This window comes from Lactuca sativa, chromosome 8 (assembly GCF_002870075.4).
Source record: "Lactuca sativa cultivar Salinas chromosome 8, Lsat_Salinas_v11, whole genome shotgun sequence".
Classification (NCBI taxonomy): Eukaryota; Viridiplantae; Streptophyta; class Magnoliopsida; order Asterales; family Asteraceae; genus Lactuca; species Lactuca sativa.
In genome coordinates, this window is record NC_056630.2 from 97,383,197 (window position 1) to 97,409,928 (window position 26,732).

The following is a 26,732-nucleotide window of genomic DNA, read 5'->3' on the forward strand; positions in this document are numbered from 1 at the left end:
CTAGTATCTTTGCTATCTTATAAAAGAAATCTCACTATTTCTATAAATAAATTGAATATAATAATATTATTTTTTTAAGACGTTCAAACCATTAAGTTAATTGTACAAGTAACGATTAATAAAATAATAGTTTCTTGAAGTCGTACAAAACATAAAATATAAAGTACAATTAATCAAAGCATGTATTTTCTATGGTAGGGCTTTTGACCCGCCCATCTTCTCTTCTCTTGGAATGCATAGTCTATCCTTTTCTTCCTTTGACTCAGAAACCCTCATAATTAGCACTTTGAATTGGCCTTTCAATAATTGAATAGGTCATATATGAGACCCTCTCCCCATATCAGTCCATACCTAGGTAAAAAGGAATCGAATCTTAGTCATCACTCCTCAGTCGATTTCAAAACATAACTCTATATTCAAGGTAAGCAATGATTTCACTCCTAAACCTCCCTCTCGATCTTGATTTCAAGCTATAAACCTCACTCTTTATTTTTGGTTCGGCTTTTGTTGATTTTGGGTTATGTTTGGCAGGGTATAGATTTTGGGTTGAAGTTGTTACGATTTCAAGACCTAAACATCATATACATAAACCACCACTCTCCATTCAAGGTAAGCGACGATTTCATGCCCCGAACCTATCTATATTTTAAGCCCTAAACCTCAATCTTCCATTTCAGTAATTACAGGAACTCGATCGTTTTTTTCAATAATTTGATATCATTTTCTTTTGTTTTGATCAAATAGATGGTGCAACAATGCATACTAGTAATTTTCTTTTTTAATCATTCGCCTTATGCAACTTTCAAAGCTAGAGAGTATCTTGATAAGCCTGCAATACATAAGACAATGATGAAAGTATGTAAGTTATATCTTAGATTTCCTATATAAATAGGGCTAACGTTATGTTGATGTCATCATGTTAGTGTTTTTCTTCTTAAAGAATAGAACCTTCTTTTTTTGGCAGACAACCTGTGTGTAGTCTAAGTGACATTTTTATCATTTTACATGCCGTTCTAAATTTTGTCTTTAAATCGACTGGAAAAATCATATTTTGAAGGTGGAAATATTAAAGGAATAGTTGCAGAGGGAAAGAGAGTTGAGGAAACTGCTTGAGGCTGGATGCACAATGTCAAAGAAGATGTTACCTTTACCAGGCTCCATTGATGAAAGTATGTTACAGTCTTTTCTTAAGTCTTTTTTTGGAGTATTTTTTTTTTTCATTTAATTGGAGGTATGGCATGTTTCAGCAGATCTATGTGTATTGTTGTTTAAATTTGAGGTAGGAGTATGCTACTTCTCAAAGTCAGAAAGGTAATAGTTTGATATCATTTTGGCAATGAAAATTTTAAGCTAACCATCTTAAAATGCATTTTATTTTCGTTTGTTTAAATTCTACCAAGACTATTTTTGTTAAAATCTTAACCATCTCCTGTAACTATCACTTTTTATGATGTGTTTGTGTTAACTTTAGCTTTGAGAAACTCGAAGAGGATTCTTTATTGCTTACACTTCCATATAGTTGCTCAGTTTATAAGTCGAAAACTAATAATGCCGATTGGGCATAAGGGTGGTGACGGTGAGGAAGGACATTCAGCAGGAGGTTGAAATATGTGATTTTGAAAGCATCCATAGAGGATAATATTTACCGAGGGGTTAGAATAAACTGGAATTTAACATTTTATACAAGTAATAATGCATTAGGAAGTGTTATTCAAAGTCAATGAAATGCACATGCAATTATGGTATTATCATTCCAGCTTACATTCTTAACAAGATCACCATTTGAACTTGTAACAAGATCACCATTTGAACTTGTGAGATGGAAGCTGGCTTTGTTTTACGGTTATTGGTAAATGAATAAGGTATCCAACATCCATTCTAACCATTAAAACTCCCAACTAAATTTACAATTACCTTATTCTAGAATATACTAGCTTTTAGTGTGACCCATTAATAAAGTTTATCTTGGAATGTCCTGAATCATGTTTATACAAAAAATTACAGATTTTAATTGCTTGCTTCCAAAGGGTATAACAGTCCCTTCATCTTTTCAGACCGTGGGCTATATGACATATTTTACACAACTTTTTTTTAACTCGAAAATATGACATATTTTCATTTTTAACATGAAAGTATGTACATACTTTTTATCGAATAATATATTTTTATTTTTAACACAAAAGAATAATACAACTTATATATTTGATTACGTGCATCTCATAATTATGATAAATAAACAAATTACGAAGCAATACTATCTATATATTATTCAAATAAAAATCAACCCATATGCACATATATAATTTACCAACCACGTGTTATCAATTAAAACCTACCGTCGTTATCATAATATTTAACTTCAAAAAAAAACTAAAATAAACAATTTTACAGATTTCATGTAACAATAAATTTCATATGTTGTATATGTTAGGTAAACCCAATCAATGGTCAATTAATACTTCAAGTCAATCAATGAACAATTAATATTGTAATAAATTTCATATTTGAATAATCGTTATTTTTTAATTTGTTATGGATAAAATAAAGTGTGTGTATATATATATATATATATATATATATATATATATATATATATATATATATATATATATATATATATATATATATATATATATATATTGTGGGTTGTATAGTTTGCAATGAGGTTTGATGGTAAAGAAAATAAACATAATAATGTTATCCAAATTGATGCAGAAAATACAAAAGGTATGTTTCATATTTGCAATCGTGATTAGTATTTCATTGTTATACATTTTTCATATAAAAAAATGTTGCAGAAAAAAGAAAAGCATATAACAAGGCATGTTATGAATGACGAAAAAAGAAAAACAAAATGAGACGAATAGCTAATGGTGAAGGAAATAGTCAAAACGCAACATATTTGTCAAATGTGCATACAGTAAATAGGAGTCTTATGGATATTACCGATGCATCTCCTACATGCTTATTGGATTTTGGTCAAAGAAAGTTGATTTATAATAGAAACCTTTATCAACGCAAGACAAAACGAAACATAACAAATCAGGTATAGAAATAACAACCCAACTATGTCCGGAGTTATCAAATGAAAATCTAAATTGTACAACATTACATTTAACCATAATCTTTTACGGAGTATTTGAGACATGCCATAATTTACATTCTTAATGAGATATTTTTGATTATACGTAAGTATTCAAAGTCGGCCTGATGTAATACTACCTCCACGTGATGAATTAATAACTCAAATTTCAAAATCAATATGTTAGTATTTGATTTTTACCGAACAATATTATATATATTGGCTAATAATTTTGTTTAATTATTTTAGATTTATTTATATTACATTTAACTACAGAATATAAATAATATTATTTTGTAAATAATTTCTATTAATACATGTATTATTTTATCAAAAAATTTGAGGTGTTGAAGGCAATGTCAATCTACCAGTACAAGATGAATTTATAAGTCAAATTTTGACATCAACAAGTTAGTATTTATTTATTTCTTAATACTTCAATTATGTAATTCAAATAGTCTTATATTTATATATTTTATTTGAATCAAATGTCTATAGATCGACAATGTTGTATCCATGGCAATGCCACTCCATCGGTTTCACGATATGGTAGTGTCCTGGAGGATCCATATACTTTTGTTTTTGCCGGTATCCGTAAAAAACATCTTGTGGTGAAGTTCAATGACATATGCGGATATTGTGGGGCAAAACGACTACAATTTGAATCTGTTGGCTTTTGTTACATGAGTGGAAAGACAAAATTTGCAAACTCATCTATTCCTGACGAATTACACAATCTTTTCACCACGAAAAGAAAATTAGGCAAATTGTTTAGAAAAATATACGTGCGTGCAACACCAACTTTTCATTTGCATCAATGGGCGTAGAGGTGGATGAATCAATGACCAAACATATCACCAAAAGAACTTACGCGCCCCGCCGCTTTACACGGGTACACTACTAGTATATATATATATATATATATATATATATATATATATATATATATATATATATATATATATATATATATATATATATATATATATATATATATATATATATATATATATATATATAATATTTCTTACCCAATTGAGTGTGAGGCTATGCGGTAGGGTTATGTGATGGTTCAGTTGGTTCGACCGGTTGCGGAAAGGCTATGTGATGGTTCAATTGGCTCGACCTGTCCCAAAAACCGAAGGAATAATCAGATGATGTCATATATATATATATATATATATATATATATATATATATATATATATATATATATATATATATATATATAAAGAGAGAGAGGTTCAAATGAAAACTCAAACAAGTTAAAATCCCTAAAAACAATTTTTTAAAATATTTTCACTAAAGTCATTTTGAACTAATCCAACATTTATATTGTATTATGCAAACTTTTCAACTCCCTAGTTTACAAATTACTTTCCACTTGTTGTCGAACCACCGTCAGGCCGCCGTCGAACTACTATCGGACCGTCCTCAAACTAAAATTAAATTCAATGGCATTTTGCTAGTAGTATTCACAATTTAATATAACAAACATTATAGCTCCCATGTATTTGGCAACACTTTTTATTTTTCCAGGAAAATGTATAAAATTTTAGTAAAAAAAATAGAATTATACCTTGATAAATTCAATTATTTTTTCTAAATTATAGATTTATTTAAAAACTATATCGTTTATATGTGGTATTAACAGTTTAATATACCATATTCACTGTTTAATAAATATATTAACTCACTAATACACAGATTAATATTTTCATGCATTCCTTCATTTATATTTTAACACAAAATTTATATAAAATATACAAATTAATATAGTCCGTTTTTATTTTAATACCTAAAATTCACAACATAACATAATAAAATTCATTATACACTAATTCATATATTCAAAGAAGTGAAATTCAAACTATATCACCACCACCACCAACCACATGTGCCAACGTTGCAATCATCCTTCTTTCCAAGTTATATATGTATACAAAATCAATAACGGACGTGGTAAATACTATATTCACAATTTAATAAACCAATTAATTTACTTATTATGAGTTTAATGCAAAATAATTATATAAACGAATACACTCTTATATATTTATATAATGCAAAAATTAAAAATATTTACAAGAAAATTAATACAAACATTCTTATATAAATCATCCATATTTTAACACAAAATTCATTAAAATTTCACAACTCAATATAGTTAATTCATAGCTTAATGTAGTCAATTTAAATCTTTAAACAAAAAAATCACAGTTTAATACACAAAATTAACAACTTAATATAGGCAATTCACAGATTAAAAATACAAACATCACAGCTTAATATATAAAATTCACAACTTATTACAATAAATTCAAAGTTTAATAGAAAAAAAAAGTATAAATTTACAGTTATATTTTCATATTATAACTCTTAATAGTTAATTCACAGTTTAATACATAAAATTCACAGCTCAAAACAATAAATTTAAAGTTTAACACACAAAAATTATACATTCACATCCATATTCCCTACTTAAAACCTACATTTATATCTTCAAATATATATGTTAATTAATGTTTCTTTTAAAGTTTATTTATATAAATATTCACACTTAAATTTTACATACTTAATTTAAATTTAGATAAAATTATGTTTTTGTATAATGCTTCTTTCATCTCATATTTCAAAAGCAAACAAAGAATTCATAAAAAAACCACAATGTAATACAGTCAATTCACAACTTAATAGAACTAATTCATAATTTAATACAATTAATTTACAACTTAATACAATAAATCCACAGCATAATACAGTAAAGTCACAATTTAATAAACAAAATTCATAGCTTAGTATAATAAATTCAAAGATTAAACACAAACATTATATATTCACGACAATATTCTCAACTTAAAACTTTCATTTCAATACCTTAAATCACAATTTAATAAAGCGGGTTATGACTCTCATTCACAATATTTACATCTTAAAAACATACTTGATTTTGTTTAAGTAATTTGTCAAACGTCTTGTGTGCACCATACAAATTCACTGTTTAATAGAACATTTCAAGACTTTCATTCATAATTTATTAGAACAATTCAGGACTCTAATTCACAATTCAAACTAAAATTGAGATTGTAAAAGTCTACATAATAAACAAACCTTTTTTTTAATAGTTCTAACTATATATTTCAAAGAGTTAATTGTATTATAAAAAATCCAAAACAACAATTTATGTAAAAAAAATCAAAAAAATAATTTACGTTTAAAAGAGTTATCATTTATTAGAATATTTAGGTTTACCTATTAATTAATAAATTAATTAGTAAGTAATTATAAAAAAATTAAATAAAAACAAATATTTCAAACAGCCCCTTAAGCTCTTGTAAACAAAAGCTCGTGCAAACATTTTTATAACCCAAAGTTCCTTTAACCTAAATACTTGTAACTATTAACATATATATTCTTAAATAATGAGTCGCCTGATGCATTCCTCTTTATTGTCTACCATACATCAAACACAAAGGACACCATCTAAATATTATTAAAAGAGAACTCTTAATTCACCAATGAAGCAATTAGGACCATTGATTGCATTTCAATCCTATGTTTTCCACCATTAGATTAGATTACTGACATCATCTTCTTCAAAGAAAAATTCAAACACAATTATATTTAATTATAGAATCTTTGAATTCAATAATTACATTATCAATTACAACATATCATTCTATTTATATACGAGATATTAGTTTCTCTAATTAACATTGTTCCTAATTTAACTCCCTTATTTATAGCTTCTGGCTTCAAAATTCAAACCTGTTTAGTTTTTATTTAATTTTTTTTGAAAAAAAACTCATTAAATAAGCATATCAATAATTTGGTTATTAACCTATAAAATCTAATCTAATCCTATTAAATTAGCAAAACATTTAAGAGTCAAAAATAAAGTCAATATTATTTATAATGTATCTCTCGCTATATCCCACGTAAAATAAATCAATTTGAGATAATGGTTTTGAATTTAAAACTCATTAATTAAGCAGGTCAATTAATTTGAAATTTTGATTCAATATAAATGATATTATTTTTTGTAGATGAATAACCGAAAATCTCCAAGATAATATTTTAGGATCCCATTTTTTTGGAAGTTAATGATTTCCTTATCAAAAAACAACCTATATATACGATTACATTGAAGTTATTCTTCTTACGATTTTGGATTGAGTCCTATGATTTACATTGTTCTTCTTCAACGGTCTTATTCTATAATTCTTTTTAATAGGTTCTTTCTTTATCTTGTTCTCCTTCTTCTTCTACAATTTATTGTATTTACTTTGTTCTTATTATTGTATTCCTGTAGAGAGGTCATGAAAAATATTAATCAATATGCCTTAAGTATATTAGTTTCATTCATTTAGTTATAGAAACAAAATTATATCCTTTATATTAATTTTTTTTAATATGTTGACCTATGTTTGTGAAAATTCATTATTATTTATTAGTGTTAACCTTTTGCAAATTATGAAACTAATATTATATTTTTATTCATAACATGTTTTTTTTTCTTGTAATAATTCCTTTGAACATAAGATATGTATATGTGATTGTGTATAACCTGAAAAATCATATTTTAATTCTTATAAGGAAAAAATACTTTATAAATTTACCAAATTAAAATATCTGAATTTGATGTTTATGGTTATGACAATGTACTTAAAACTGTAATGTTTATCGAATTTCTTTGCAGAATTTAATGTTGTTGGTACATATAACAACTTATTGTTGCTTTTGGTTTTACAGGGCCAATATGAAAAGAGTCATGTGATCCTGCATGGAGGTTGGTACACCGGCAAAGTCAATTCATAAAGCTACTATACAACATGTTTTAATTAAGAAATAGCATTATGTTGTGATAAAACAAAGATCACGTGGATCATTTATGTTAAAAATTATTGTATTGAAAAATCAAATTGCTCTAATATAAATATTAAATATTTTTATTTAATAAGTTTGGTTCAAAAAGTCTAAAAATGAATCTAACTAACATTTTTTATTAAAATTTCACCTAAGACAATGCCACCTATTAATGTAAGATGTATTTAATTTATGTTCCCCGCGTTTAATACGGGTCATAATCTAGTATAGGCATATACAACAAGCCTCTAAAAAAGATTAAAATCGCTACGTCTATTTTATATTTCCTTTTAATCATCTACAGTCAAAGAGTAAAATTGATGGGATTAAAATTGAGAGCAAAATATTATAAAAAAACTAAGTAAACAGATTTCGATCATAACATAATACATTTAAAACTAAGATTAACAAAAGTAAAAAAAAACGAGAGATTAAAACAATATTCACAATTTAAAAGACTAGTTCACATACTAAGTCACAACTTAAAAATATTAGTTCAGACACCAAGTCACAACTTAAAAATACTAGTTTTGATATCCATTTACAGCTTAATAGATTACTTCAGACACTCATTCACAACTTAAATATACAATATTTTCGATATTAGTTCAGACATTAAGTCATAACTTAAAAATACTAGTTCCGACGTTCGTTCACAGCTTAATAGATTACTTTAGACATTTATCACAAGTTCAATATACAATATTTTCATTGAGACATTTCATCATACGCCTTCTATGCACATTGTTTTTAGTTATTTTATTTATAAATTTCTCTAGCTGATCAAAGAAGAGAACACAAGGTAAACATTTATCAAACACATTGTATGCATAACACACATCAGATCTATAAGCACAACACATGAGATCTAACTTGATTTGTACATCAAACACCTTAAAAAAGGTCAATGGTGGTGGTGGTTTTCAGTAGTAATGGCGGTCAACAGCAGTGCGACAGTGTGATCTCGTTGGTAGAAAGTAACAAAATTCGATGTGAAATAGAACCAAATTTTAGATCTAGATCAGATCTGAATAGATCAGGTGTGAGAGATGGAAACGACAGTCGTTAGTTGTGGTTCACGACAGATCTGGAGGAGATGAGAATCAAAGATAGTTTAGGCTCCAAATTGCATAGTGGATAATGACGGTGAACTATATCTAGAGTCGTAGATCTTAGATCTAAAAGACAATGTCGTTGATCTATCACCAGTGAAGTAGAGTTTGTAGTGTTTCTAGTTGTTCCGACAAAGAAGAGTGGTTGGTAGCAGGCAGCGGTCAGTGGTCACAACGGTGGAAACAAGCAGCAGTTAGTCGATGATGGCATATCTAAAGGTGTAGGTTGTAGATCTGATCTCTGGACTAGGAACACCACCGGAGACAAGGAAAACCCACCAGAATCATTCAGATCTAAACAGATTTAAGCAAAAAACAAAAAAGAAAGAAACCGTTCGGAATCACGCGACCGGAAACGACAAGCGGAGAAGGTAGCTCCCCGTTGGTTTGAGACAACGACAGGGGAGGCGGTGGCTATCGACGGTGGTGGCGGCTGGCGGTGGTGGCAGCAATGAATCTTGGTGTTTGGTAGGAGAATTTAAAAGTGTTCAAAAGTTTAAGATTTAGATATGTAGAGATAAAGTGTTTGATCTACTCTAATATGTTAATAATGTTTTTGATGTTAACATAACCATGATGTTTTATTGCTTTTCATCGAGTATCAAAACTTTAAAAAAAAAATACTTAGAATTGACAAATATACCCATATTTTTTTTTTTGGGAAAGAGGTCACAGCCCCGTCAAAATACAATAACTAAGAAACAAAACTACAAGTGTTTAATTCATTTTTGGACAAATCCCAAAAATGATGAAAATTCAAACATCTAACAAGTACCAAAACCAAAGGCTAGCCCTTATAACAAAATAAGCATAAAAACAACAAATTATTTTCCTCCAACTCCACAAGTCGGAGTGGTCTTCAATCTTCTAAATCTTCAAGTTCAGCTCCCTCCATCTTATCATCTCCCATCTACCAAAAATGTACACTTCAATCTTCATCGAAATGCAAGCAAACAAAGTAGCAATAGATATCGCATAAGAACAATAAAAAAGATCAAAACAATCAAGCACATGAGGTTGAATTTCCAAACACAAAAGATACCCAAAACAACAACCAACTTTCTTCTTCCCATATTTCTTCCCTAATTCTTCTTAATGCCCATTAAAATTAAATGGCTATAACAATCCAAGTCATCAAACTTTTAGTGTTTCCTAATCCGCTGCAGGTTCTCACCATGTCGATCTATACACTCTAGCATATGTTCAGTATACAACGATGAGAATTAAGATAGGGAAATCTTTGTTTACAACAGACATATAAATCTCCTTATCACTCTGAAAAGTAATATGTCAGTTCTAATACCGTAATTAAACGTTTAGAAATTTGAACACATAAAATTTTTAGATATGGTCGGCAATAGACCACACATCCGATCAAACGATAGCATCATAAATCTTACATGGCATCATATAACATAAATCATTTAGCACATAAAAGTAATTTAGGCATCTCCCCTAAATAAGCTAGTGCTTGTGTCTATTCAGGCATACATCCTAAATATAGCAGACAATCATCTCACAATCATCGCTTAACATTCTAAGTTTAAGTCTAGAAATTTCCTAAAATTCCTAGTTTGCTTAAACTAATGCTCTGATACCAACTGTGACATCCTCATTTTCACGGCCAAAAAAGACCGATTTGTTTATGCTTTATATCAAAATCAAAGTATCCATTTTAAAGAATAATAGTGCAGAATTTGTTCCTAGAAAACATGATCAAGATATTATCAAAGTATTTTCAAAGAAATGTACACTACAAATAAAATTACATTTAGTGGCATAGAAAAAGTGTCACTAAAACCAAAAAAAGTGTCACTAAAGGCCCCCTAGGCAATCAGCAGCACAAAAAAAATGTACCACTAAAAGTGCTCCCACTAAAGGCCTTTAGTAGCACTTTTCCGTTGTGTCGTTGCACCCTTTTTAGGTTTTAGTGGCACTTTTAGATTATGCCACTATAGCATGTTTAGGTTTTAGTGGCACAATTTTTATGCCACTATTTAGCTGCTAAAATAAATTTTATTTTTATGTTTTTTGCAACATTTTTTTAACACAAAAAGACTATAGTAATAAAGTTGGTACTAATTTTTTAAATTTTAAATAGAATAATAATAATAAAACAATTCAGATAATAAATTGAAAACACAATGTCGTTACTTTAATTCAAACTTGTCTAACAACAATATTCTCAATATTTACAGCACATATGTCTTCAAAAAAATTAATCAGTCTAAATGTTATGTTAGTACTCAAAACATAATGCTATCGAACTAAGATAGCTAATGATGTTGTATCCTTCCTCCTATGTAGCTTGGTTAAAAGGGAAAACTCTTAAAACATCTCTGAAATGACAAAAAACAAATCAAGTTAAGAAAACAAAAGAAACATAATAACTTCACATCATCCATCTGTGAGGCGAAGTCAAAACCTTTTCATTGTGTATGGTACTAATGACATGTTCTTCATGGTACATTAGCATCCCTCTAAATGTTATGGTGGCTAACATTCACATTAAAAGCAAGACAAAGTATATCGATACAAAAGATATAGTGAATCAAGATTCTAACTTTTAAATTAAACTTTTAATTAAATCTTATGTACTTACTTAGACCAAGTAGGGAGTAGTATATAGATATGAGAAACAGGGGGAAAATGCTTCTGGAAGTTTGAAAAAGTGAACATACACCAGTTCCAGGCAGAGTTTGTACTGTTGCTATTCATTTATCTTTGATCAACTTAGAATCTTCCTCATAGGCTAACTTTAGTGTTTCCTAAACCATCTTATTGCTTCCCACATTTGAAGATATTCACTAAAGGAAAATATGATATACACATTAGAACACAACAAAAAATGCAAATAATTATAAATTTTGAAAAGATGGAGGCTATGAATTGTTTACTTGATTAAACAAATCATAAAAATCATTTGTTTGTCCTGGTAAGACTATTACAATTTAGAATAAGACATAAATAGAATATTCTAGGCCAAACAGAATGTAATGAACAAACTATTTTGCTCATAAATCATGTGGGAAATTTCATTGCAAATCACAGTTGAAAATAAGACAATTGAAGCTTACAGTGTTTGTCTCTCATGTCGAACATACTCCACATTCTACAACAAGACATACCAAATGATATTTTAACAAATTCAGATCCCTAAAACTTCAAAGATTACTTCCAATAGTCTTAATGGCCTACTCAATGCATGTAAAAAGCTAAAGGTGTCATGATATAGATCATTGAGAAAAAATATGATATATACAAGTATCAAGAATTAAAGCATTATGTGCATGAATTTAAGAATCACAAATGGTTTCAGATGTTATTAAGAATGACAAATATTAACATAATATTTACTTTCTATAAAATTTATATAAAAGATAAATAATTTTATTGCACCTCGAGAAGGCAGTTTAGTTTCAATATGGGGTGGAAGAAAAATCATCCAATATCTCCACCTACAAGCTGAAAAAAAATCATCATCATGTAGGTTCATATATAAAGACCAAAAATTACAAATTAGGTGTCATCTTCTATAGCCCGTTTAACCAATTAACATCGATTTTTGTCTAAGCTAGAGACAAGAAAAACATACATCGAGGACTAAAAGGACAAAAGGTAGGGTTCAATCACCTCATATCGAAAGTAAACTACCTTTTTGAAGTGAACTCAAATTATTTCGAATGGATACATGATAATTGAAAATGAAACTCTGAAAAAATTGAGTTTATGTATTTAACTTGAATGACCAAAAGAATCATAAACAACATAATTCAAACAAAGTCTCTCAGAAACATTGATGTGGAGGATGTCCAATTTATAAAACGAATTTTAAAGAATCAAATACATTGACGTTCATGAAGTAGAAACTTACCCGTCATCACTTGGTTAAATGTATGCCTTAAACTATAAGAATTAGGGTTTACTGCCTTCCATTATTGCTAAATGCAAGGGTTACTGGAAGTAAGAAATTGCTACTGATACTCAATGAAGTAGTTCTAAATCGTCAATGACAGCTAGGGATTTCAACTCAGAAAGCAATAATGGCGGTAAAATATTATGGATTTGAAAGAGATAGGGCAGTTCATGCTATTGATGAAAAGAAGTAGATCCCAGTGATGCAATCAGTAAAAACTAGAAAATACATGAGCATAAACAAGTTACGTTTCTTAATTTTAATGGGGAGGGACCCAACTACAAGCCCTAATTGGAACACAGGTTGTTCGTATTCTAACAACAAGCCCTAATGGAACTCAAAAAATAAACAGATGATCGTAGATGGTTGAGAGAAGCTGATGTAAGAACTCGCCAAATATTCTTACGAACGAATGGAAAACGAGTAGAGATCGATGAGAATTTGGGAAAAGAACTAGGTCATGGAACGAAGATTAAGGTATATGATCAAGACCAGTCTTTTTGTTTTTTTAGTTTTGTGTGAGCGACTACTAAATTAGGGGGAAATAAAAGCAAGCAACTTGAATTTAGAATTTCCAAGGAAATAGGAGCGGGCTACTAGATTTTCGATATATAGTGGCACAAAAATATTTGTGCCCCTAAATATAATTTTGTTTGTAGTGATTTTGTTTATATTAAAACATTGGGATGTCATTGTCAATACATAAACATGATCATAAACAAACTTTACATTCATTTACACTAATGATTTACATCTCCTTTAATCTTTAAGTGTAATGTATCTTCGTATCGACACTTGTAATACAAATAAACTAACTGAGTGGGTCAGGTTGGAAAACCTGGTAAGTATATAGGGTTTTCAACCCACAATAATATAATTAATATGTTTTATCATCAAACAATTAACCCAACTTCCCATCTCCATTATCTTATTTATTCTTAAGGATCTACCCTAAAAATCATCTATTTTTCATTCATTCCTAAGGAATAGGCACGAAGTCCATCGCTGCCCGGGTTTAACTAACAAGCACTAAGTCCATAGTTGTCGATATTATCTATTAAGCACTAAGTCCATTGCTGCCGAAATTCATCTATAAGGCACTAAATCCATAGCTACCAACATCCATTCATAAGGCACTAAGTCAATAGCTTTTAGGGTTTTTAGAGTACATCTGGTGATCATATCATTCACAAATACCTACAGGTTGCGAGCCTTCTAGCGTTCCATCGGACTGCTAGAATAGTCTGTGGTTGTCATCTATACTCTGTTAGGTTACTGGATCATCATTTAAGTCAAGGCTTCTCATCATCTATATCATCTTTCATCTTTCATCTTTCATCTCTCATCATTCATCTACCCATATTTACCCAATATATTTATAGGTATAAAAGTACATATACAATTTAAATCACGTAAAACATGTATAAATCGTTCATCTAGCATAGATATCAGGAACATGGATAATAAGCACATATAGCATGTAATTTATATTAAATAATTCATATCTATGTGTAAGATGAAAGTAACTATACACTCACTTGTTAAAGTGATGACTCGAAATTCGGGCAGCGCTTCGCTTCTAACAACTATATTTTCTTTCGACGAAACTTAGTATCATTATTACTAAATCTTAGTCTATTATTTATTGAGACTAATTATTAGTCTAGATTTATCGTTAACTCCAAGTCTACTTTCATGATCAAAGGTCTTAAACCCCACAATAAATCTGAAGAAAATTATTTTAGGAACTTGACACATTTATCTCAGAAGACCTAAAATTTCATTAACAAACATGTTATAGAAGTTTGTAGAAAAATTGTTGAACTTCCAGCTATATTTGGAACCCGCGCACTAGTTAGTGTTACATTTCTAAACTTGTTGGGGTTGAATAGCCCCATTTAGCTCGAAATAATTTTTAGCCAAATTGTTTTATGTAAGCTCACGGTTTCAATGGATATTCTGTAAAACCCCAAGTACTAGAACAATTCTTTATTTTTCTACAAAAATAAGGATTTAATGGTCAAAAATTCAAAATAAATACTTACAGATGAGATAAAATCTGAAAAATTATAGAATTGATTTATGTACGAATTAAGGATTCCACCTAAATTTAATTTCATACAATTTGGCCACTGTTTGGTATTTTATTCAAATTTTTCATTGAATTAGAGCATGAATTTACAAAACCGGGTCTTATTACTCAAATGCACAATCAAATAATTTTCCCAGCATTAGGAACATTATTAAAACCTGTGCAAATTAATTTGGTTGACTATGTATATTGATGATACTAAAAACTTTTTAAAAGTTGCTACTTTAGGCCAGACTAGAATGTTACAAAATTGGTATCCTTAAGTGTGCCAGCCAGAATGTTAGGTAACTCAAATTCCAAACAATCCGAAATAACTCAAATTCCAAACAATCCGAAATCTCATGTTCCATAAAAGAGCTACAAAATCTATTTAGATTTAACTGTAATTTTCTACAAAATTGGTGAGATCTAGGATGCTATCAAACTAAACTATTACAAATTTTCTACATCTTAATGTCTCAGCTGCAACGCTAAGGTTCCTATACATTTACAAGATGCCAACTGCAAAAAATTACTCACACCCATTTCTCTTCGCTGCATAATACATTAAATTTATCATAAAATGGAAAAAAAATCGAAATAAAATCTTCTCAAATTCTTGATAAGAGTTTGATAATCAAGACTAACCTTTCTGGTGAGTTTCCAGCACTATCAGTTGCAGCAAAAAAACTATGGGTATTATACAATTTTACATTGCAGAAATTAACCATGGGAACCCTTCTCTATCAAACAACACCAGATCATTACCATTTTTTTCAGCAAAGAAGGCTGGAACACATGCACTGGCTGCTGCAACCAGAAACCACTTCTATTTTTCCACAATTTTTTAATTATATAGATAAGAAAAAAAAAATTATTTGGCACTTTCTACAGGGGTTTTATTTCTTATCAGTTCTGACTCCATTTTGGAATGATTTTGTACTTTTGACTTTTCTTTTTCTTCTGCCTTTCTTCTTTCTTGTTCGGCTGCTTTCTGTGCCGCCTTCTTATGGGCCTCTATCCGCTTGCAGTTTTCATCATGGGCGTGATTAAACATTGTCACAAACTTAAGCAAAGTTTCAACAACTGAAAACAATATCACAACTTAAAAACTGGAAATCAATTATAACAAATGAATGTTTTATCATGAATGTAAATTGTTCTGATGATTGATTACTTCTTTCATATGGGCATTTGGCAGGGTCTTCTCCAAAGTAAATAATTAAAGCATCCACACTTTTACCCTGTGTAAAGTGCAGTGTTAAAAACTGTGATACTTATAGCAATATTTATACTTACAGGAATTTTTTATACCTACCACCCCAGAGTAAAGTGCGGCAAGGGACCTCACGTCAGGTTCCACAGAAGCAAGAAACTTTTTCAGACACTGAACATAAAAAACAAAAATGAATTAGAGAATTAGAGTACCAATGAGTCTAACACTACTCAATTCACAACCAAACCCAGCCCAACTATCCATTAAACAACTAATTTCCTCTCTCCCACCTACGCAACCCCACTAAACCTAAATAACCTCATTACATATTTTTTTCTAAAAAAAAAAGTAAGTAAAAACGTAAAAAGACTATTCAACTTTTATTATTGAATTCCATTGCATTTCCTACCAATGCATGATAGACTGCAATTCCTTGGGATTCCAATTCCCTCAATTTCCAATTCCTTTGAGAGGTTCCATTTATGGCTCTTATCAACTTTATGTGCATACCTTCCGAAATTTTTTAGACCCATGTCCATCTTTTTTACACAATTTCTTTTCTTGGACTACTTTCTCTAGTCCTTCTGTAATCGCTTGCATACCTTCTGCCAAGATTTTTAGTTGTATCTGGAATAAATATATCATGCAAATCAACAAAAACGAAACTAGCATAAGTTTAATTAATTAAAATGTGAATGCCACAAAGATTACCTTTGATGCAGGTTCCAAGCTGCCAAGTTCCTTGCAAAAATCTAAAAGTTCAGGCAGTTTGTCTGCAAGCACCTAACATATACAGAACAGATACCATAAACCAAAATGAAAGAAACACAAAAAATATATATTAAAAGTCTTACCTTACAAAGATAATGCATGAGAGTCATTTTATTGCTCCTGGCACGTGTTTCATTAAGTTTTAAGAGGCTGTCCAATCTGAACCCAACAGCAGCACCTAAAACCAAAACAATTTTCTGTAACTCCAAATAATATTTAAAAAAAAAAAAAAAAAGTAGTAGCAGTAACTCACCTCTTGTAGTTCCCTGGTTCAAAGCATTACCAAGGGAAAGAATTGTCTGCATGACTCTCCTCAACTTTACAGAACTCCTAATCTGATATAACATACATAAAAAATAAAAAATAAAAAAAGTAAAATTTAATGCAATCTTTTTGTCACTGAATAACTGCATAATTAAAGTGACAGATAGCTAATAACTTGCCTGTTCTACTGATAAATATACAACGTTTAGGCTATCGCTAAGTTCTGAAATCTAAATTGGCAAAAAGAACAATAAAGTTAAAATACAGTAATAGAAGAAAGCAGGAAACACGAAGAACAATATCTCCTGACCTGTGTACTAAACTGTATCTTATATGAAAAAACAATCAGCTTCGCTTCTGAACGCGGAACTTTCATTAGCTCTAAGAAGAACTGTTACAAGAATTTAGATATTCAAATTTTATATTTTGGTTCCCGAATTATTGACATACAAATGATATAAATCCAGAAAAATTGCACTATGTACCTGTTCACATTTGCCCAACATTCCATGTTCTCCTTTATAGCCCTAAGCATATAAAATGTAAGTTATACTATGAATAAAAGATATGGGTATGTAATGTAATGTAGAATAAAAATACACCTTAAGTAGTTCCATCTCCTCCTTTGTAGGACAAAACTTTATAAGCTTATCCACCTGATCAACATCCATTGCTGATTCATCCAAATTAAGGACATGTTCCTGTTAAGTTTCACAACTAAAGCATTAAAAACATTTATTAGAAAAATAATTTTGAAATAAATACGTCATATATTGAGCTTACCATCAATTCATGCAATGGTGATTTCACCTTTGAAAGCATGATTTCACAGTTATATGCCCGCCTATGATCAATCTGCAATAAGTACAAAATATAAACAAATATCCCATAAAAAGATGTGTGAAGTCAACCATAAGTACAGTTAAAAATTTTGCATGCAATCAAGAAGGAAAATAAATTATTACCAGTTGTACTCTTTCAGGTTTATTAGCTGCTTTGGATTTTGCTTTTGTGGCCTTGTCAGAATTTGGATTTGATGCTGAGAAGAGTGTTTCAAGTTCAGACATATCAATCTCTGGTGCCCTAATGAGAAAATTAAGTGAGCAAAACTTAGTAGGAGATCAGAGGGTGTTTGGGATTGCTTTTTAATTGAATTTTTTGCTTTTGGCTTTTTCAAAAAGTCAAAAAATTAAAAAAAAATGTTTGCCAAATAAAAAAGTGCTTATGAAAATAACTTTTTGCCAAGAACAAAATGGTGGGTTTTCAAAAGTTAGGAAATCCTATCTTTTTGTGACTTTTAGCCATTTAAAGGGTAAATTAGATTCAAAAGTCAAAAAAGCTAAGACAAACATTTTTAAAACCAACTTTTGGCTATTGCTCCTCCAAAAGTTAAAACCAAAAAGGACTTTTCAGCAGTTAAAAGTAACCACCTTGCTGCTTCACCAGATTTTTCTGATTCAGCCCACAAGCTTCCTTGTCCTACTCTATTTATTTTTAACCAATGTAAAGGCTTCATCCTTTTTGCTGGTTGAGTTTTCACAGCAGATGTCCTTGATAAAACACGCGGTTTATTTATAGGAGGCGGTGGAGATGGAGCAGTTACACCGCCTCCTATTGAAGCTGGTGGTGGAGATGGTGGACCTGCACCACCTTCTTTGTTTCCATTAACTGGAGGAGGTGGTGGTGGTGGACCTGATTTACGTGGTGGTGGTGGCGGCGGGGCTGGGTTTGATTTCGGTGGGGGTTGCACTGGTGGTGGTGGTGCTGGTGGTGGTGCAGGTGGAGGTTTGTCACCTCCATCACTCTTTGGAGGAGCAGATGGGGGCGGTTGAGGCGGCCCAGGTGGTGGGCTGGACGCTGGGACAAAAGGAGGCAAAGAAGATGCCCCACCATCATGCAAACATGCCTCGAGTTTGTCAGAAACAAAAGGATGTGTACATGTCAAGATTATATGAGGTGACATGGATTTAAAAGATGAAAAAGCTTTTGCACCACCATCCAATGATGCTTGTAACTGTTTTGATGATGGTAAGTGTCTAGGAAGCGAAACACTTCTCGGCCCCAAAATACCAGATGAGGTCTTCTCATCACCAAGAAATGAACTCTTTGACTTTGTATGAGATACTTGAGTTCCTTCTTTGCCTTGATTCTTTTTGGGAAGTGTTTGAAGTAGATTGCTAGATTCAATGCTTTGAATCCCCAACATTTCATTAACAATATCAGATAAAGCCATATTATGTAGCCTATTCAAAGCCGCATCACTTTTAGGTACAAGCCAATCCACACTACTAAACATATCTTGAACCTTTGCAAATGCTTCCATTGGTAGCCCCTCTTCTTCGAAACAAGACAAATCTACTGGAACCGTAGAAGCTGTAGCGTTCATTTCCGAGAAAAGAAGCTTCATCAAAAAAAAAGCACTCAGATAGTGTGTGTGTGTGTGTGTGTGTGTGTATATATATATATATATATATATATAGAGAGAGAGAGAGAGAGAGGAAAATTCTTTTGAGAACTTAAAGATTTGCGAGAGCTCAAGAACTCCTAATCCGCTCAACATTTTTCAAAACCAAACCATCATTTGAATCCTAGAGCTATGTCTGAAAAACATCCATGATCAAAAAAAGATTTGACGAACCTTGTTTTTAGGAAATATGCATATATGCACATTTATGTTTTCTGTGTATTTCTTTTTTTTAATGTTTTCAAGTGGTAATTCTATTAATCGCTCATATTAGAGTCCCATTGTTGTATTCGTTTCAATTAGGAGTTATCGAGTTCTTGCAAATCTTTAACTTCTCGCAATAACTTATATATATATATATATATATATATATATATATATATATATATATATATATATATATATGAAAAGCAATACGAAATGCTTTCGTTGGGAGGTATAATTGCTATATAACATATTAACAGGTTCAAAAAAGAGCCAAAATCATTGAGGATCGCCACTCAATCTTGGCCCTTAATCGGATAAAATTCTTCCGATGGCCAAGATCTATTACTGCCAAACCGTTTTGTAATGGTGGCCCTTGATTTTTTTTTTAATCCAGGCAGTGATGTAGTTCTATGTTTTTCTCGTATATTTTAATTTTTTTTTATAACTTTTGTGATTCCTTATGACCGGAAGTAACGTATAGAAAAATACCTCAACTTTAAAGTCTTTAGAAAATTGATCCTTAATGTGCCAAGATACATCGATTTCATTACGATTAAGCACTAAAGTATTTGACTTGATGAACGCTGTGTTGAACATGGCACGATACATAATATCTTCCTTTGCCATGTCATCATCATGCAAGTTAAGACACTCCAGCACAACGTCACCTTGAATATGGCAATTAATATCAATTTTGACCACTTCACTTTCCGCCTGCAATGCATAGCAAAGGTCAGAAGATGTGGAATCCATATACAGGTGAATCCAATTACTGACATTAATAATCTTTTAGAATAAGAAACAATGAAACATGGCTCTAAAAAATTATTGGTTAATGACATAAATGGGTAACAAACTATATGATATATTTACCTTCAATGACCTGAGTTCTAATTGTGTTCAATAGAGCATTAGACATCAACTTATTTATCAATGTTGGCAACGTATATATTGTAGCCTATTATTTGTAGCCGGTTTAACAGGTTTTATGCAAAATTGACAAGCTGATTTTTTAACAACATAATAACAACAAACTATGTAAAATTTGCTCATTCAGTCACCAAAGTTCTAATGTGTCCTATAGAACCCTAAACATGTGGCATGCAGCTTGGCTCCTACGTGGCAAATTAGCTTGGATCTTATGTGTTTATATTATAGCATTTGAATTTTTTTTCTTGGATAATTTCATCCAAACAAACCAGTTGAAATATAGATCAAATCTATATAACATAAATAAAAACTAATTTTCCATGTATATAAGAGTACTCAAGCCGGATGTCATGTCGACATGGGTACTGGAATACCATGTCAGGTGGCCAACATTGTAACAAATATTGATGTTTAGGGTTCTATATTAGCCCAAATTAGAACTTTGAGGACTGAATGAGCAAAATTTTGTTACGAGTATATGTCATTAACCCAAAATATAGCAAGGGCAAGAAAGATTTAAATTTCTTAGAGCTGGCAATATATATATAAGATGATTTAGATAGACCAGTGGTATAGTATACTACAATCACCATAAGATATCTTACCTGATTGTATGAGCAGACATTTTTACTCCTCCTTGGGGTTGAAAAAAGAAGTTTAGAGCTTTTTTCAACATGTAACAAAGGATCACGCCCATAAATTCTAAATATAGGACAACAACCCCCTTTTCCATCAAAATCAGGAATCATTCTCATCACCACACAAACTAATGTGAGTGGTTTTTTTGCTGGAGGCCATTGCTCATCAGCATTCCTCTTTAACACAAACTGTAAGTACCTCAACTGAGAAGCCAACGAATTCAATGGTGACAACAACTGTGAAGACACACCAGATGGGGCCTGCTTATAAACCATCTCCAGGGCCCTATTTGCAGCAGTGTATTGTTTTCTGTAAAGTAGAAGAGCAGCCGACATGAAAGCCAAAACTGGCCAACCACCAACCTCACAGTGCATTAGCAAAATGTTATGTTGTCCAAGTGAGAGCCAGCTTTCACTTGATTTAAGAAAATGGTGTATCACCTCCACTGAGAGCAATGGGCAACCTTCATAGTGCCAAGGGTAGTCCATTATAGTAATAAAGTATTCTGATAAAAATTGGTGGATCTTGCTTGCTGTATCTCCCTCACGAAAATTGAAAATCATGACTGAAGATTCAGGGTAAGTTTCTTGAAATTGGCTTATGATGTTGCCCACATAGGCTTTGTACTCTTCTTGTTCCCAAGTTTTAATTCTGAAACAGGAGTCAAAGACTACACCAAATGGGTGCAGTATCAAATCAAACTGACATAAGTTCTAATCTTAAATAAATTGGTACTTACAAAGAAATTCGACAAACATTATACTTGCCTCTAATCTACTAGAAAATTGATATAAGTTCAAGAACGAAAACCTTATAACAGGAGAAATGATAACCTAGAGAAGGTTCCCCAACACAATCCTAACTTAATGTTCACAGCTTCAATTTCTAATGTGTAGACCACTGTTTTTCAACTTTTCAACTAAAGCATCGAATCATCCAATAATCACACTTCAGTATGATGCCACAAGTTCATAATCCAACACTAGTTTAAAGAGTAAAGCTGAACGATGAATAAATTACTAGCTCTTTCAAACCCGCATATTAGAAGTAGAATCTAAAACCTAGATAGAAGTGAAGTGATGATTTAAGGAGAAAGGTTTAAAGAGAAAAGATAATCGTATTACATACATAAACATACCAAATTAAACTAACTACTCCATAGAAGGGTAAATAAGTACCGTATAGGCTTTCATAGACATAAACAAGTCCATCGGGCGGCTTCTTATGTAAAAATTTACGTAGCAACGCCATTCGAATTCACTAATTCTGAAACCCTAGAAACAATTTTGATAAATCCCCCAACCTCTGTAAAACATGTACATTTGCGTTGTTGTTTTGTACGTGTGAAAAACTGTAGAGCCTTTGGTTGTCTATAGAATCTAACAATGACGATTGATTCGTGTCAGGTTGTCGATATATATATATATATATATATATATATATATATATATATATATATATATATATATATATATATATATATATATATATATATATATATATATATATATATATATATATATATATATATATATATATATATATATATATATATATATATATATATAGGTTTAAATGAGAACTCTTAAATATTAAGAACCTTGAGAACCTACTTAAAATAAATGAAACAGTGGCATTATTGTAAATAAAATGAAATGACTAGCAAATTTCCATAAGTCATTCCCTAATCCTACGTCTTTTCTTCTTCTCCAGCATTTCAGAAAATCCCCAAACCTCCCTTCCCCTTTGATGTCTCTACCACCGATCAAAACCACTTATAGATCTGGAAAAATCGATGCCACCTACCACCGATGTCGATCTTCTACACCTCCAAATCTATGATGTGTGCTTCATCTCCGATTGTTGACCTCGCTAGAACACCAAAAAAACGTTGTCTTCCTCCTTCCTCTTTGATCTCTGATGCCCTAACACCAACAACCACCTTTCTTCAGATCTACAACTCCGGTGAGTGCCAAACCGTTGATGCCTTTCCTTCGCTGCATCGATGAGCATCTATTGTCGACAACATCAAACCATCTCCAAATCTGTAACAACGGATGCCAGCTACCGCCGATGTCGGCTTTCTACACCTCTAAATCTGTAATGTGTGCTTCGTCTCTGGCCACTAACCTCGCTAGAGCACCATAAAGCGCTGCCTTCTTCCATGATCTTTGGTCTACTACTTCGATGCTCTAACTCAAATCAGGTAAGATGACTTCAAATTTGTTTTTATGCTTTAAGTTTTTATGATCTAATAAAAATTTAATACAAAACATTTAGATTAGTTATCATTTTATTTATATATGTAGATGTTATTTATTTGATGTTTGGAAAAGAAGTATTATGTATAAATATGATTTTCTATCATTTTGAATAAAGTATTTTCGGTGCACACAAAATGTTTGATGAAATGTCTCAACGAAATTCGCATAGTTATTAAGCTGTGAATATGTGTTTTTATGTATTAATTTGTGAATTTGTCTGTTATTAAGTTGTGAATTAATGTCGGAAATATTAAATTAAGCTGTGGAAACAATGTACACACAAGGTGTTTGATGGCAATATATGGTAGTTGACGGTGTTGATGCTAATGGTAGTGGTAGAGTAAAGATATGTTATATTTCTCACTCATCTTCATCTTCTTCGTTGATTTAAGATAAGTTATCCTCTTTTAAAAGTCATGTATATGTTTTTATTTTGATGTTTGCCTCTGAAATAAGTGATAATTTATCTATGTGTTAAACTGTGAACGAGCTATTTATACACTGAAATATGAGATTATACTTGCCAATGAGTTGTAAAGGTATTGTGTTAAATTATGAATTTTGTGTATTAAGTTGTAAATTTTATTCACAACTTCATATAATAAATTTACAACTTAATACACAAACATTCCTCCAAATATGAACGTATAAATGTGAGTTTTAAGTTGAGAATATGGTTGTGAATATATAATTTTTATGTATTAAACTATGATTTTATTGTATTAAGCTGTGAATTTTGTTTATTAAACTGTGAATTGAATGTATTAAGCTTTTGAATTGATTGTATTAAATTGTGATTTTTTTATGAATTAGTTTTGTGTTTGCTTATGAAATATGTGAAGAAAGAAACATTATACACATATATGATTTTCTCTAATTTTAAATAAAATATATAAAATTTAAATTGTGAATATTATGTAAATTAAACTTTGACCGAAACACTAGCCATCACATCTAAATGTATAAATCTTCAAGTTAAGAATATGACATATATGTCTATTAAATTGTTAATTTAGTATATTATGATGTACATTTTATGTATTAAATGGTAATTGACTGTATTAAACTGTGAATTGAGTACATTTTACTGTGATTTTTTTAAATAAATTTTGTGTTAAAATATTAATGGTTTATGTATGAATTTTTGTATAAATGTTGTGAATATTTTTATTTTTTGTGTTGTATACTTATATAAGAATGCATTAGTTTTTTATAATTGCTTTGTATTAAATTCAAAATGAGTAAATTAGTAGGTTTATTAAACTATGAATGTAGTATTTAACTTCTCATTGCATTACTTTATACAAATATCTGATTTGTAAGGAATCATGGTTTCAATGTTGGCGCATGTGGTAAGTGGCGGCGTGTGGTGGTGTTAGTAGTGGTAGAGTTTGATAATTCTTAGAATTTGTGAATTAGTATAAACTTGATTGTATTAAGTTGTAAATTTTACATATTAAATTATAAATGGACTGTATAAATTTATATTTTATATAAATTGTGTTAGAATATGAATGAATGAAAATATTAGACAAAAAAATTATGATTTTGCGATTTTCTTTCCAAAAAGAAAAAAATCAGGATTTTAACATATGTAGTAATATTCACAATACATATTTATTTAAGAAATGGAGGTTCTTAGGGTTCTTAATCTTTTGTGGTTCTCATTTGAACCACTCCCTATATATATATATATATATATATATATATATATATATATATATATATATATATATATATATATATATTGTGTTATTGTATGCATAAATGTGAGCCAATCAAATTTACTTATTTTAAGAAAGTGATTAACATATATTATTGAATTAAATATAATTGAAAAAATCATTTTAATTAATTACAAGGGTAATTTAGTCAATTAATATAGATTTAATGAAGGAAAATTGTATTTTTAAGGGATCATAGATTCTATTAATTTTAAAAATCCGATTTTACGAATTATAATTCTTTTAATACGGACATTCTGACAGAATATGTTTATGAGCATATTCAAAAATAAAAATATTGTTGAACCATAAATAATAAAAATATTCTTGAACCTATTTTTTGATGTTGACTTTAAAAACTTCTTGAAGAATAACAACTTCTTGTAGAATAACAAAATCTTGAACAATCAATTGAATAATAAAAACAAAAAATACATTATTTCTTAAAGAATACGGATAACAATTGTTAAGAATTACATTTATTGTTAAAGAATAAAACTAAAAAAAATCAAAACGGGGAATAAAACATCAAAATCTAACAACGACTAATACATTCTAAAAGAATAATATGGCTCGTTCTTCAAGCATCAACTTCTGTGATTCCAACAAAATTGGAATTCGTCATTCGATTCAAACAGAATTGGAATTCGTCATTCCATTCCAACAGAATTAGAATTCGTCATTCCATTCCAATAGAATTGGAATCTCACCAATATCATCCATTGAATCATCTACATAAATGAATAAGATTATTCCAAGATTCACAATGTACAGAAAGCCAGACAGGATCTGAAATAACAAGAAAGATATTAAGCCAGCAACAAATTTATGTAATTGTGAAATACCAAATGCAAGTAAAAAATCACCTGGGCAGGATATAGCTGGCCTCCAGTAACATATTGTATGTCACCTTCCTTCTTTAACAACAAAATCGATAATTAATGTTTAAAATATATATGAGAAAATGAAAGAAAAACCATTGAAATATGAATTTAAAACCTTAAAACGGTTTCTTGAGCTTTTGTTCTGTTCTTTGACATTTTATGGTCAACCCATTGAAGTCTGAATTGAGTCCACCGAAGTAGTCCTGTTTTCAGAAATGACATAACGAATTACATTCAGGACCTGTATACTAAAAATAGTAGATAAAATGTTTGGTAGATTGTTTTAATAATTCCTGTTTTTTTTAAAGATTTGTGAGAAAAT

The 26,732-nt window shown here is 30.3% G+C and overlaps 1 protein-coding gene and 1 long non-coding RNA gene across 4 annotated transcripts; one reads left to right on the forward strand and one right to left on the reverse strand.

Moving 5' to 3' along the window:
- Window positions 1-215: 215 nt before the first annotated feature.
- LOC111893595 (uncharacterized) lies at window positions 216-1,831 on the forward strand. 3 transcript variants are annotated; one of them, XR_008225310.1, is made up of 5 exons: window positions 216-421; window positions 532-609; window positions 745-1,169; window positions 1,251-1,311; window positions 1,472-1,831. It is a non-coding gene; the product is annotated as an uncharacterized LOC111893595 (long non-coding RNA). The 3 variants fall into 3 exon arrangements; XR_008225309.1 differs by having other exon boundaries at window positions 745-1,831; XR_002850912.3 differs by having other exon boundaries at window positions 1,058-1,831.
- A 13,592-nt stretch (window positions 1,832-15,423) lies between these two features.
- On the reverse strand, window positions 15,424-22,904 carry LOC111893594 (formin-like protein 6). Its single transcript, XM_023889667.3, has 18 exons — window positions 22,717-22,904; window positions 21,505-22,208; window positions 20,459-20,683; window positions 18,729-19,699; window positions 18,264-18,381; window positions 18,082-18,153; window positions 17,901-17,999; window positions 17,784-17,825; window positions 17,609-17,689; window positions 17,478-17,528; window positions 17,288-17,369; window positions 17,118-17,212; window positions 16,975-17,046; window positions 16,774-16,890; window positions 16,366-16,434; window positions 16,225-16,291; window positions 15,696-16,133; window positions 15,424-15,602 (listed from the first exon to the last, which is right to left on the reverse strand). The coding sequence occupies exons 1-17, from the start codon at window positions 22,787-22,789 to the stop codon at window positions 15,922-15,924; spliced, it is 3,150 nt and encodes a 1,049-aa protein (XP_023745435.2). The 5' UTR covers window positions 22,790-22,904; the 3' UTR covers window positions 15,424-15,602; window positions 15,696-15,921.
- Between the last annotated feature and the right edge of the window lie 3,828 nt (window positions 22,905-26,732).